Source organism: Larimichthys crocea, chromosome XX, assembly GCF_000972845.2.
Source record: "Larimichthys crocea isolate SSNF chromosome XX, L_crocea_2.0, whole genome shotgun sequence".
NCBI classification, from domain to species: Eukaryota; Metazoa; Chordata; class Actinopteri; family Sciaenidae; genus Larimichthys; species Larimichthys crocea.
Window position 1 is genome coordinate 2344217 of NC_040030.1, and position 15449 is coordinate 2359665.

General features: G+C 42.2%; 1 protein-coding gene across 1 annotated transcript; it reads right to left on the minus strand.

Annotated features, from left to right (window-relative positions):
- Positions 1–294: 294 nt before the first annotated feature.
- On the minus strand, positions 295–15381 carry nup37 (nucleoporin 37). Its single transcript, XM_019276858.2, has 10 exons — positions 15233–15381; positions 13186–13372; positions 12980–13101; positions 8372–8444; positions 8081–8175; positions 2141–2231; positions 1040–1221; positions 911–961; positions 584–677; positions 295–494 (listed from the first exon to the last, which is right to left on the minus strand). The coding sequence occupies exons 2-10, from the start codon at positions 13339–13341 to the stop codon at positions 381–383; spliced, it is 978 nt and encodes a 325-aa protein (XP_019132403.2). The 5' UTR covers positions 13342–13372; positions 15233–15381; the 3' UTR covers positions 295–380.
- Positions 15382–15449: the final 68 nt, after the last annotated feature.

Here is a 15449-nt window from a genome sequence, read left to right on the forward strand (position 1 = left end):
TAGGTCAGAGAGAGAACACCTGTAGGATGACAATGATGATGATGATGGTGATTTTGAATGGTGGAGAGTTGGCACCGATTCCTTGATGCAGTTCCTTTGAACTGTAGCTCTCTTGGCAGGACATAACAGACAGCTGATGTAACTTATTCTTAAGAGAAAAGAAAAATGAGCTCTTCGCAGTCCTGACCAGCTCGCTGTTTATCTGTGGCTGACCTGAAGAGGTAGACAGAAATAAAAAAAAAGAACAGAGCTCAGGCATAAGGCCAAATTCCATCCAATTTCTTACAGTGCAGATACTCAGAAAAATATTTTATTGAACATTTACTAGAATAGAAACAGAGGGATCTAGTTATCCATCATGAAAAGTGCTGTACAGATGTCTACATTTCAGTCATCCAGAAGCAAAGTTTCCTGTCGCCACCAATCACACAGAGCGGGAGCGTCCGGTGCCAGCTGAGGCCGGATCCCACTGTGGCGGATCCAATCATCACCGGCTGTAACGACATCAGTATGTGATATGACACTGGAGCTGTAAAGAACATTAAAACGATAATCTAGGTACTATGAAAAGCATCATACTGACCTGTGGGTGGCCAAGATGGTGGATAAGTAACTGACTAGAGATCTTTCCTGGACATCCGGTGGTGGCAAAGAGGTTTTCATTGGCTCGAGACCACCTGAGGACGAAAGCGTCTCTTTAAATGTCATTATACGATTCAACTAAATCAAAAAATGGTTTATTTGGGAGTTTACTAGTGTTTTACATTAAAAACTGATGAAAATCAACACAAATCCATATGAAAATGTTTCATCTATGTCTACAAAACCTGCTGACTCATGAAGTGGGGTTGTTGGCGTCATTCAGAGGTGAAAGTCAGTTAAAAACAGGTGAAAATATAGTTGTTCTCACTTGAATAAACGTGCTTTATCTATGTGGGCTGGTCTTTTCTCCTGTGGGTAACTGCAAAGAACAAAAACAAGGTTTAATTTCATCATCATCCTGTAACATCAGTACATTACCCACATTCCCCGTACTCACCTGGAGCGAGTTATATCCCAGATGAGCCAGTCGTTGCCTGCCACAGCGCCAACTTTGATCGTGTTGGTGAGGCACCAGTCAGCAGACATTAGTGGTGACTGACCACAGTCCAATGAGAGAATGGCCTGCTGGGTCACCAGGTCGTAGAAGCGAATCGTTCCTTTCTTCTCTGCGACCATTAACTGGAGAGGACAGATGGATCCTTTAAACTATGTATCTTACTATTAACCATGGATTAAAACAGAAGGTGCAACTGAACTGGGTTTGGTAAATAGGCTGGAAATAAACAGGACTATGGCCATGTTGGGCTGTGGAGGTGGCATCTGAGGACCCTTCAAGGGGGCTCTGGACCTCACTGGGTCTGATCAGATTTACGAACCTTCTCAACTTCCTCAAACACTTGCAGGAAATTGGAAGGGCCACCTCATTCTCGGTCCATCCGTGTATCTTACTATTGGACTATTGCCATCCATTTCCAATACCTACTCGTTCTCTTAGGACGCGAACCCAAGAGCTTGTCAAACAAAAAAGGCTAAACCCTTCGAAGGCCTTTGTCCAACTATGTCTAAAACTTTCCGAAATGGACAATCACGTCTTCTTCAAGCGATTGATGTGATGCCTGGCTGCAGGGCTTGAATTTCTCTCAAGCTCAATAGTTATAAACACTTTTTCCCTTCAGACAGACAGTCTTCTTTTGATCATACTTCTGCCTTTAGGACATCCATCTACTAGACAATGTTTCATGACACAAAAATTTATAGCATAATTTCTGTTTTATGGTTGGGCAGACCCCTAATTGCGCTCATTTTACCAGTCACGAAATTATCAGGTTTGTTGGATAGCAATAAGGATGGCTGAATAAAGTCAGAAGCACAGGAGGGCAATTAAGGCGCTCCAACCTTCCCACCAAGAAGGAAGTTAATGGGCTCCATAATGCCCAGCTATGAAAACTCAACCATAATGGCCAAATCACCTGGCCGATCCTCTAATGACCACTTGGCTTGGCAGTTTAAGTTTTCCCAGTTCACTTGACCTCATATCAACTAATTTAAGAGTTTGACCTCAGAATATGAGCATGTAGCTGAAACAAACCCGACCTACCTTAAAGGCTTCTTCTGGGTGCCAGCACACACTGATGCCAGGAGAGCGAAGTCTGAGAGTAGTGCTTTCATTTCCATCCAGGTCCCATACCCTGTTTTTTAAGGGTAAGATGAATTAAGACAAGTATTAAAATAAGCACCAATAAAACACAAATGATGAGTGATACCTTTTATGACCTGGTTTGCTTTTAGTATACCGGTACTAACATTTTATCTGCAAAACCTTTTATAAGTCCCATATAGTTCTCAGGTTATTTGTGAAGGGGGTAGTAAACACAGTTCTTTTAATCAGTTCTCATTAGTAATGTTGTGGATTGATTCAACTTGATATGTGAACCGCTCTTGGCTCTTAAATCCAAAACATAAACCTCTAATTAGCAACAAAGATGGGGTTTTAGAGCAGTTCCAAGAATAGCATTGGTATTTCAACCATCCCTGCTTACATAATACCTGAAAGAATTCACCTTCCCAAGGTTTATTTCTAAATAAACTAAATGATATATAGTTTGACGTCCACACAGCTTAAGGGAACACAAGTCCAAGGTCCTCGTTGACGTACAGTAAAAGTTTCAATGTTTTTTCTTTGTTACTTTCTTCATTGCAGATTAATTAGTGGAATTTTTTTTTGGAGGGAGACCAAGAAGAAGAAGAGAACTACACTTTGGTCTGATGGAGTCCAAATTTCAGACTTGCGACGCAGAGAGCAGATGTTATCTACATGTGTTGTTCCCATCCTGAAGCTTGGAGGATGACATGGAGGTGCTTTGCTAGTGACACTGTTTATTCAAAATTCAAGCCAGAATGGCAACCATGGCATTCTTCAGTGGCATGTCAGCCCATATCTTTTGCGCTTAGTGGGAGCATCATTTGTTTGGACAGTGACCCAAAAACACATCTCCAATCTATGTAAGGGATATCTGACCAAGAAGAAAAGCGATGTAGTGCTGCGTCACATGACCTGGACTTTATAATCACCCAAGCTTAACCCAGTTGAGATGGTTTTGGATGAACTGGACCACAGAGTGAAGGCAAATCAGTCAACAAGTGCTCCATCATATATTGGAACTCCATAAAAAGGTGTCTACCTAAAATATAAAACATATTTTGCTTTGTTTACACTTTTTTTGTCTGCCACATACATGCATGTGTGTTATTTCATAGTTTTGATGTCTTCAGTGTTAATCTACAATGAAGAAAGTAACAAAAATAAAGAAAAACAAGCAAATGTGTCCAAAATTTTGACTTGTACTGTATAGTTCATTGTCCAAGTCCTCGTTGACGTACCTAAACTGTATTTAGTTGTTTCAAACTCAACTTTTCCGATAAATGTTGTGGTTCGGTACAACACACTTTTAGGCTCTTATGGCACATGATGTAGGCAATGATAGACGACATGTTTTCATCCAAGTTCACGTTTGCTCCTAATTTATCTAACTCCTGCTTGTGATGTACAGGGTCTTCATGAGTTTTCCTGGGAAAAAGGGCTCGTTTCTCAGATCTGGGCCCTGAGCTGTGAAGACAGACAGACTTATGCTGGACTCGTCTTTCAGGGAAAACGCCAGCCTCACATTACATTGAGCTATGATAGCAGGGGCAGGGGGGTGGTGGTAGTGGTGGTGGTGGTGGTGGTGGGGGGGAGGACATCACCCTCGCCTGAGTCGGCGTTACGCTCCACTCACATTACAGCAAATGTTTCGCTGTGGGCGGCACGTCAGTTGAGGAAGAGCAGCAGAGAGAAGTTGAACAGCATCCTATTTTGTGCAAATCAAAACAGCGAGGAAGAAAACGCAAAACCCAAGAATCAAAGCTCGTGTAAGGATTATTATTGACCAATCTTCATTCAAATAGGAGTAGATTCTTGAAGCTAAATAAGACCAATGATAGCAAAAGCAGCTGCGAAACACCACGGATCACTTGAATGGAGAGAACTGCGGGTCCTGAGACCTGGATCTATGGTTAACCACATCTGAACGATCCCTGAACTAGAAGAAAAGGTGGGAATGGGGACGTAGGGGTGGTGGTGGTGACTGCAAGTGTTTCTGGGAACATAAAACAAACGCTTGTGAAGCATGGGAAGGCACTGACTGATGAGGTCATGCAGAAGACATCATCTAATAAAGCCCAAAAAGTACCTCCAAAGACCATCTAAATGTCAAGTGTGTTGTTGGAGAGATTGATGTCCTCAGTGGTGCGGTGTAGGGGAGGATATGCCCCGTCTCAGATGAAGACCTCAGTAAACACTCAACTTTTCCTGCCTCATCTCCCCTGCAGCAGGATAGAGCCCTGTTGAAACTCTGGGTTTCTTTCCTTTGCCCATGTGCAGACTCAGCCAGCATCTCCACTGTGGAGCATGAGTGAGGCTGGGATGAAAAAAAAAGAGAAAAACCCCCAGACCACACCAGGAAAACAACGACTAAACCCTATTCTTTCAGACCACTAGCCAAGCAGAGCTCAATTGCACGCTACACCACCAACGGCCAAACTGTGGTCAACCACTCTGCCCTTCAAATGGAGAGCACCGGCTCCCCAAAAAAACATAACCTTTTCCAAAGGAGGTGAAAGACATGAGACACGAAAACACGCCTCTGATAAAACACTGTGTAATTGCATAACACTACATCGAGCAATAACACTTTGCTTCCATGTGCAACAGAGTTGAAAAGAACATCTGAAGTCCTGTATTGTGTTATCTAAGTGAAAAAAACAGCGTGGCCAGAGAGAATTACGGTTTGTCAATGTTTCCCATAAGTGGAGGAAACGGGAAATGCCGTTAGCGATGTGTGATCTGATTTATTGTAGAGAGCAGGGTAAATAATCGAAGGTGACTGGAGGGAGAGAACTGGAAGAGTCGGATAATATAATCCCATCACAGTGCCTCGCAGGATCGCCCTGGTTGAAGTGGGCAACGTCTGGATCAGCACCTATTTCAACAGGATCTGCTCAACATTTGACTTTGATTGATTTCGACAGACTATCTGTTTAAAAAAATCTCATACTTTTACTGTTGAGACATTTGACCCATACATCTGGCGAGTTCAGGGATCCCCTTGCAACGCCTCGTAAAGATAAATGTATAGAAATAAAAAAGTACAAGCTTGGCTTGTAGGATTGAACAGTGATTTCCAACTTGTACTTCTATAGTTGCCTTGTGGATTAGCTTTTTATTATTATTTGATTATAAAGAAGAATTAAGAAGAATTTTGGGTTCAGTATCTTGCCCAAGGACACTTCGACATGCAGACTGGAGGAGCCGGGGGTTGAACTGCTGATCATCTGATTGGTGGACAACCTGCTCTGCCTCCGAGCCACAGCCACCCCCAGCTGTAATAACTCAACAGCTGAAATAGATTAGCCAAAAGTAATGGATAAATGGTTGAATTAAATTAAATAATGTTAGGGTTACTTGTGTTTGTGTGTGAAAGCTAGTTAGCTGGTTAGTTATATTACAGTTTAAAAAGGACAGCTAACATGGACAACGTTGGCTAAAAGTAAAGGCTAATGGCTGAAATCGATCACGCCAACTAAAAGCAATGGATAAATGGTTGAATTAAATAACGTCAGGGTTACTTGTGGTTAAAAAGTGTGTGGAAACTAGTTAACTAGTTAGTTATATAAGTAAACAGTTTAAAAAAGGACAGCTAAAAGTAATAGCTTAACAGCTAACATGGGTAACGTTAATTAGATGATAACGTTAACAGATAATTGTAACTAAAAGCAATGGATAAATGGTTGAAATAGCTAAATAGAAAGGACAAACAGTTTAAAATTAAATAGCCTTAGCTGAAAGCAATGGATAAATGGTTAAATTAATCAACTTGAGTTGAAAGTAATGTAAGGGGATTTGAAACTGACAGTACAGATTGACACCTTTCAAAGTACCGGGTGAACTATTTAAATATATTTGCTAAAAGTATATCAATATGTATATGGCTGACGGAAATGTTAGCAAAAGTAATGGATATATATATGCTCTGAAAGCAATGTCAAATCTGTCCGCCCTGACAACTGCTTTATAAACCGCTTGTTAAATAACATCTTATAATCTATCCATATTTAGAACAAGACGCGTGGTGTTAATGAAGAGGTATTATAGCTCATCTGGCTGTACGTCAGTCAAAAAAGAGTTGGAGACAGAAGGTAGGTTAGGATGAGTTTTCAAGCTGTTGTAATTTGTATCCCTTACACAACGTAAGAGATTGAGAAAAGCTAACGGATTATCACTGAGAACAGGTCAAAATGCTTTAAACTATACATAACGCAGCAGCAGCAGGAGCAGGTGTGCATTATCCAGAGTTCATCTGTGAACTCATTCAACCCCAAATCCCATCAGGATCCTGCAGTGCGCCCTTATGATCTCTAGGGGGCACATTTTCCCACAAACCTACCTCTCCTGTCTATACTGATACCACGAGCTGCTTAGACTACATGAACCGAATGTAAACTCCCGTGAAGGAGTGGAGTCCGGTTCCCCACCTAGATGCTGCAGCGTCAGGTTGCATCTTGGCAACGGCAAGAGTTCCCACAACTGCAGGGGACAGCGATGACAAAGCTAAGCAAACTTATAGTAGAGGCAACGCTGCCAAACCTAACAGAGTGATGGAGAGGTCATGAGCCTATACATGTCGGCATACACTTCCCCTCCCTCCCGGTTTCCTCCTCTCGTATCGGGGCTCAGTTTGTGTGGGCCGACTGAAGGTCCTCTCCTGTTAACTTGATCTATCCCTTGTTCCGCCTCTGTCTTCCTCCCGCGTCCCATATTTTCTCAACATGACAGAATTTAAATCTTTCAGCAGATGGAGCGCACTCCTGTTTTCTCTGGCTGGTCAAGGGAGGCAGGGGAAGAGGGGAGTGGATGGGAGTTTAGAGGGGAGGGGAGACTCATTCAACTCGATCTCAAACAGCCTGATGTGGCAGGACAAGGACGACCATCAAACCGGTGACTGTCAGTGTTTAAACCAGTTATCAGCTCTAAGATACTATTCTAAGACACTATAAAGTCCAGCCGGTGAACCATGGCTTCCTGCCTGTGAATGCTACCATTATTTATGATTAGGCTACAATGATTTCAAACAATGTGTTTTGTTTCCTTCATTCAAACTCAACGCCAATGTTTAGGTTGTGTAGCTGAAGCTGGATGTTTCATTTAATGTTCATTAACCTTTGATAACATTTACATCATTATATATTGAGTTATAGATATGTTACTCATCGCCATACCGTAATAAATTCAAATATAAGTGAGTATGAACTTAAGGATTTCTATTTAAATCAGTGAGTTGATTCAGTTTTTAGGTATGCTGTTCATTCCCAGCAGGTTTTGGCCTGTTTGCAGATGTCACTTTGGACTTTTTGGGAAACTGTGACGCACGTTTTCCACTATTTTCTAACCCTTTTCATTGACTGAAAGATTCGGCATATTAATCATTAGCCGGTCGTCACCTGCCTCCGACTTCTGCTTCAAGTATCAAAATTACTAAAGTATTTATAACCTTTACAGATGTAAGAACCGGGCCCAGTGCTGCAGCACAGGCTTGCATATTGCAGGAGAACCAGCCTGCTGATGTAGAAGGGGGGGGCGTGTGTCCCTGAGGTGACCCTGGCTACCGACACACTTTTTCCCCTCCTCTTGCATTAATTGAAAAGGAAAATTTGGGGACCTTGTTATAGGTCCCCCTTAGAGAGGAAAATCTTTCTGCAGCTAATTGGATTTCCATATTTAACCAATTAGCTAGAAAAGCTACAGAGCAGCTCTGTGCTTACGCACAGTCACACCGGAGCATGTTGTGCTTAGCATCATGTTTCACTGTGGAAACACAGTCAGGACTTTCTGCACCATTAACAGAGAACAGAACTGAAAATCAGAAGCTGGGAACACACACACACACACACACACACACACACACACACACACACCAACACATGGAAATAAAACGGTTTGGACCTGCAAGTGTGGTCATCACTGACGGAAGCAATTTGTTTCCCCTCCGTGGGCTCGAACACCAAATGGTTAATGTAGCTGGTGTGGCCCTCCATCACCTAGGCGACAGCACAGAAAGAAAATATGTAAACAAAAAAAAACAGCAAACACGTGACAAACAAACAAATATCAACACTGTGTGCGTCTACGTTTCCTCTATCGCCAAGTACCAAACGTCAGGGATGAGTTAAGAAAGTCTGATGCCGGCTGATACAAGCGCAGTTTGAGGCCAACGTGCTCCAGCTGTTGCACTACCTTGACTTCGTGTCTGTCCTGAAGGTCAGAAGTCAACAGGCGAAGCTTTCTGTCGGCGGCGGCCGTGCAAAATCTGCAAAAAAACGAAAGACAGGACATAAAAAATAGAAAATGTTGGGTGTGCCTGAAGCAGCGGTGTTAACAGACCACACAGGAATGGAATATAATATTCATTAATGTATAATATGAATCATTGTGTTATTAAAATGAGCCCTTTAGATCTACAGACAAACCACTGATCTAGATATGGACTTTTGTTTTTTTTATGTGAATTTCACAGCCAGAGTTTTTCCGACATGCTAAGAAGGAGAGGTTGAGGAGGTGTAGGAGAGTATTCAGTTGGTTGCAATCTGCAGCTTTACTGCTAGGTGGCACTAAATCCTACACACTGGACCTTTAAGGCTTAAAGTTATGTATAATTAAGAGCATGGACGCGTTGAAGGACAGTTAGGTGACTTATTTGAGCAAACAGGTCCGCCGATGATCCACATTTTTGCCGATTTTTAGATCATTTTAAAAGATAGTCAGAGCCACCACACTGAGCTTCACAACTCTTCAGAAACCTGTGGGTGACGTCACGGATACGCCGTCCATTCTTCATATTATCGGTGGGTAGAATAAGCCGTAGCAATCTGAAAATCAGGCGCACTAATAAACAAAGAGAGAACATCAATACGAGAGTCAGACTGTACAGACCCGATGACAGACGACATCTCCTTCTGCAGTACAAGCCTGCAGCCGCCCGGACTGACACCTCTGGATGAGAGTGTCAGTGTGTGTGTGTGTGTGTGTGTGTGGTAAAAACTTGGACGGCGATCAGTACAAACGCTGCCAGGGAGATTCTAATTGCAAGCTAAGATAAACAGGCAGAAAAACAAGATCCCTCACGCCATTCACGCATGTCTCTGTTCAAAAACCTACGCAGAGCCAGGCAGAGGACTTTCCCCTCTAATCAGTCGTAGTATACACCAGCGCCTGCAATTATTCACACAATTACACTAACTCACTTATGACAAGAAAAACACACACATATCACCAGAATAAACAGACAAGCGGTTCACACATTTGCAGTCGCAGGCACAGATGGATTTGGCATGATGTCACTACAAACACCCTTAACATGCTTCAGGGTATTACTGCTACAGTAGATTAGATTATATTAGGAAAGGCCCTCTAACCCCACATTAGTGCTGTACTTTGGAGGAAAGCATGGAACACATTCTGCTTCTTTTGCTTTAATGTCAGAGCCAGTTTCTTTATCGTTCTCCGGTACGTTTGAGCACAGACAGACAAGAGTTTATCCTTTCCGATGTGATATCACCTCAACAGAGACAGGAGAACTTTAAAATGTTGAACTTGAACTCTAAAACCTGGCACTTTCTGTTATTGTCCCATGAGCTGCAGCCAGCAGCCGTTATCTTAGCATAAAGACCGGACCACTGACTGAGCATAAAGAATGGACAGCAAATGCGTGACGTCACCCACAGGTTTCTGAAGGGCGCTGACCGCCACCATCCTGCCAGTCTTGCCTCTTCTGCCTCCCGGCTAATCTAAAAATCAGGAAAGATGTGGATCATCGGTGGACCTGACACCTGGTTGCTCAAACAAGCTATCTATAACAACACCTACCTGTCAATCAAAGCGTCAACTCTGTTAATTATTCATAACTTTAAGCCTCAATATAATCTGAACAGGTGAGTTGTATATAAATTCACCCTCAGTACAGTTTTCATGAACGGGGAAATTAGCTACAGAGACCAAAACTGTTTTTTGTACCAGGCTGTAAACATGTTTATTTCTGCTGTGAAGTTGGACATTTGAACATGGGGACTTATGGAGACTGACTCACTTCTGGAGCCAGCCTCAAGTGGACGTTTGAGGAACTGCAGTTTCTGTACTGGCTTCAAATAGTCATGGCCAGTGTGGTGGGGAGTACAGTATCCTATAGAGGTGGTCTTCTTGGTAAAGTTTGGCTCCTGGCATCTCGGGGCTGAGTCAGTTCGGTTCGCTACTTAGCAATCTTTCCATCATAAAGTCTGTAAATCACCTTGGTAGTGTAGCATTATTGTCTGTTGTGTCTCAAACCCGGTCCGGTTTTACTGAGCCCGGTTCTGTTGCCTGCTAACGGCAGATTCACATAGCAGCAGAGGGAAAAGCAGCAAATATATTCTGTATAAAATCACCAAAACCACTGTATAAAGTTATAAAGTTGTGCTTTTGTACAGTAATTAACTGTATAAAGTTATAAAGTTGTGCTTTTGTACAGTAATTAGTGAGGCCCGGCCATAGATGCACGTAGCAACCCTCAAAATCACTGAGTACAGGATGAGTCATCAGATAAAATACCATGAAGAATACCCAAAAAACTACTTTTTTTTGTCATTGCTGGGCCAAATACTGAAGTATAAGTGCTAAAAACATCAATTTTGACTTCACAGGGACTTTAAGCTACATAATTTCATACAATATTGTGTTAGGTTTCACCTCTGTTTGGACAGAAAGTCTCTGCCGTCGTTCCACATGAACTTTCTTCAGACCAAAACACGTCCAAATAGCAGATGTAACATTTCTCTTTCCACAACAGCTCCTCTTTACTCCTCGTTAGCTTGTTTTTCCATTGTACGCTGAACAAATCTGCCCCGGGAATGACTGCGATTCTCTAGTTGCTACCAGTGACCACAATGTAATGAAATAAAGCTGTCAAGAGGGGGGCTTGTTTTCTTACAATCAGCCATGCCACGACAAACTTTAATATATTATATCATATTGATATATTTATTTTTCGAACAAGCTGCATCAGCAAGGCATAGAATTCACTGATGCTAAGTCGACCTGGGTGTCGACCTTGGGTAGCAGCGTGTCTGAACTTTGATTACTCGAACACTCTTTAATAGAGGTCTGTTTACCTTCAGCGAGTTGTTCTACATGTGCTTCTTTCTAGTAAAGACCGTAAAATCAGCGTATTTGGTGGCAGCCAGTCGTTCTGCGTGGTGTTACAAGCTGCTGTGGTGGATGGTGGCAGCCCCCTTTCTTCTTCTTCTTCTTCTTCACCCCTCCATCCCCCTCTCACTCTCTCACACTCTCTCGCTCTCTCTCTGGGCCCCTGCTTGAGGCAAGCCCGTGAGAATGTTGTACTTTTCCTGGAAGGCACGGCTACGTGCAGATCGAAGGGAGGGATGGAACCTGAGTGGGTAGTCATCAGCGCAATAACATGTGCGCACGTCACGGGGCTGGCTCGAGGACCCTGTGGAGTAAACCACAGAAGGCCAGGAATTATCGCTGCCTTTCCTTTTCAATTACAGAAAGCTTAAACACCTCCGGGGGGACCGCGAAACCTTCCCATCCACCACTCCAATTAGGAGGAAAACTCTTGCTTTCTAACAATCTACAGTTAGGTTTACTTCCCTCCTGTCCAAGACCACCTGAAATAACTTGGCTCACATCCTGGCAGCTGCAGTGTGACAGTGAGAGGCGGTTATGACTACTTTCACACAGCGCGGGCTGCTGTGCTTTCTCTACAAACTGCCTCTTGTTCTTGGTCACAAGAGGAGTGTTTGTGAATAATCATCCTGTTGTGTTTAAAGATGTCAGGTTTCTGATGTGGGAGTGAAGCACGGCTTCCTAATCCTGTTACAATGTTACAATGCATAACAAAGAGCTGCAGATGTCCCATCATGAACACCTTAAAACTTAAAAAATATTAATAAAAAAACAGCCTGCTGTGCTAATAAGGTCATTATTTAAACTGACTTAGCAAATGTGTCAACACACTTCACATGATAGATCGATGGCTTAGCTGGTAGACAGTCCATCAAACATAACACTGAATCCCCAACTCATGTGTGTATGTGGGGAAAAAAATAGAAATTGCATCTCTCAAATAAGATGCTAACAGTACGTGGTTCATGTGCAAGAAGTACGGAACGCCTTACGGCACTAACTGTAGTTGCTGTTAGCTCATGTTAGCTCAGTTTGCCCGCACTGTGAGCTCAGAGCACTGGGGGAAGTTAGTGTTTGTACCACCGGGAAGAAGAAGAAGAAGAAGAGGGGGTTTATAGGTGAATGTGGAGTCGCTGTCGTGCCAGAACAGGAGCTGGGGCAAGTAACCAGGCTCAGCAGCCTCTATGGGTATAATGGCAGAGGAAGCTAAGAAGAGAAAAGGAGAGAGCGAGCGAGCAAGAAGCCGCCGGACAAGAGTAAATCTGGAACTGTCGCCGAGCTGGGCTGTCTGCTGCTGGACTAGTGAGTAGTATTAGCTGGCTGCTATGTCTTGTGTTGTTTTTGATCATAAGTAATGTAATCAGAACAAATACTCGAGTACAGCTGTCCATATTTACCACAGTGAGATTTCTACGCAGTGTAGCTTTAATAGGTCAGTTCACCCAATACAAAACACATTTTCCCTCTTACCTGTAGTGCTATTAATCTATTTAGATTGTTACTGTGTGTGTGGCGTCACTCACATGCTGTCCATTTTTGATGCTGTCAGTTCATGTATACACATTTCAGCTTCATGCAGTTTGCAGTCAGAGGCCCAGATACTACAATGCCGCCCTGCGCTGTGTAACTCAGTGGGAACCAGACCAAATGAAAATAAAGCAGCAGTACCTGATATTGGGTATCCTGTCCAGCCGGGACTCAGGGCTCCAGGCCAGGGCGTCAACACGCAACTCATGGTGGAAAGCTCGAAGAACATTGAATTCAACTCCCTCAATCTCCATGTCCTCCTCCTGCGGGAACAAGTGTGTGTTCAGGAAATAATACACTTGGCGATACTGTTGGTAAACCGGTTTGTGTGAAGCCGAGTCTCTAACCTGGAATAAGCAGGTGCCCACTACGACATACTGGTTTCCACCATAGGCCAGGAGAGAAGCAGCGGTACCGGAGCTGAAAGGACTGAACTCAACCACATGAACGTAGTCCTCGCATGTTACCGTGTAACTGGGACTGCGGCTCGAGTCCTCCTGCATGATGTGCGTCCCAGTAAAGTCAGCGCTTACACTGTAAAACAAGAAAATAGGTATGATCACTCAAATTATGTTAATCGCTGTAAAAAGAGCAACGTCTGCTAAATAAATCAGCGAACACTGAATGAAATTATGCATCAGCTTGAGCTGACGTATGTCAGAAACGTTATAATACGGTAGCCGTTCCTTTAATATATCTACCTACATTGGATGTTGCATTAATATGATGAAGTGCTTTTATTTGTCAGTGCATTAATTAGCTAGATGAGACAAAAACAGCCATTCTTGTCTAGTTATTTTAGTCATAAACAGTTACTAAATTTATTTGCAGTTTTATTTCTTATTTATATTAGATATTTTATTTGTCTGCACATGTTTAGAGGGTTTTTACTGAACTATATCTGTCCCCCTTTAATTCGGCAAACATAAAACACACAAATAAGTTTGTTTATTTGAGACATAATCAACACTAAATACTATAAGGGCAAACTTTAGATGAAGGTCATATCGATATATGAACGCACAATGAACCAGTGAATTTAGCATAACAATAACTAACATACTCACATATTAAACTAGGCGGTGTACAGCTGCATTAGGAGGGCTTGTATTCGAGTTATTTTGGTGCAAGGCGAGCTAACTTTAATATGTATGTTACTCGGATCCTTTTATGGAGTCACAGATCCGGATCTTACGAGTCATTCGAGTCAGTTCCACGGTCTCAGACGACAAATAGGCTAAATAAATTCAAGATTTTAAGACCTATTACACAAGGACAGGGCAGCCCACTGTTTGTGAATTTGAAATTTTGCATTTGCATTTTTGTCCTTTTAAAAGAAAAATCTCATTTAACATTAAATATGAGGCTGTAAGTAGTGCACAGTGTTTTTCTTATTTAGCTGGCATTATATTCAGCGGACACAAATGCAATATTGTATTCTCATAACTCACAGTCAGCATCACTCATTCAACTGTAAATACAATAAATAAAATAAATATTTTCTATCCTTAGGTTACACAAGGTCACGTGTGGGCCTTGAGGTCCTCAGTATTAGTTGTTTGGCTTTGGTTGGGAACAGTAGGTGCAACACTGTGGTGTCCAGGGTCAAAGAGACCTGTTGCTGCCTTTAGACATAATAGATAGCTTGTTGTTGACGTCCCAATCTGCGTAAACAGACATCTGTGTCTCCAGACTAGAATATGCCGACAATAACACCTGCATGAATAAAAACCTTTGACTAATTCTGGGTGTATTGTATTTGTGGTGTTATCTTGGGGGTTTAAAGTCGATCCACCAGGATGAGTTCGACTGAGGCACTTCTGATGAACTTTGAAGAGTGTCTCTAATTCTCTCCTTGGCCAAGCGTCAATAAATAATACAGCATAAGACATCAGAGGGACACTTTCTTCCCTCCTGACCTCATCGTTGACATTTTGACTTTCAGCAATTTCTCCACAACACTTGGACAACAGATAAACAGAACAGGAAGCCCCACATGTGTAATTATTTAATTAATTTCACCATATTAACCTATTTATTTACTGGGTTTTTAGCCAGTATGTGTTTATGATTGATAATAATTTATGTTTTTTGTCAAAAGTAGCTTATTATTGCATATTTTAGTGAAGACTGTCAGTTATTAGGACCCCTGTTTTAAAGTGTGGCGAATATAATAATATTATTAACGACATATATGATTCTGCAGTTTAAATTACATAGTTTTTAAAGCCTGTGAGCAACATGAAACATGTTTATGTTTTAAATAAAGTTTATGTTTTAAATAAAGTCTGTGTTTGAGCTACAGACTGAAGCTAACTGACGGTTAGAGACACAAAACTTGACGTAACTTGATTTTTTAAACAGTTTAACGCTCCGGCTGATAATAATAATTACCTCTTGGTTATGAGACTCCGTGTCGGGATGCAGTGTTAATTAATATACTTTTAAAAAACCTTGTTTTCAAGGATTTGTTTTTCAAGGACCTCCTTGAATCAAACGGTGCGCGTGCTTCAGACGTTTGCAAGCTCGTTCCGTGTTGGACTGTACCATTAAGAACAAACGTCAAGAGGAGGGGGGCGTAAATTAAAACATTTAAACACACGTCGTGATA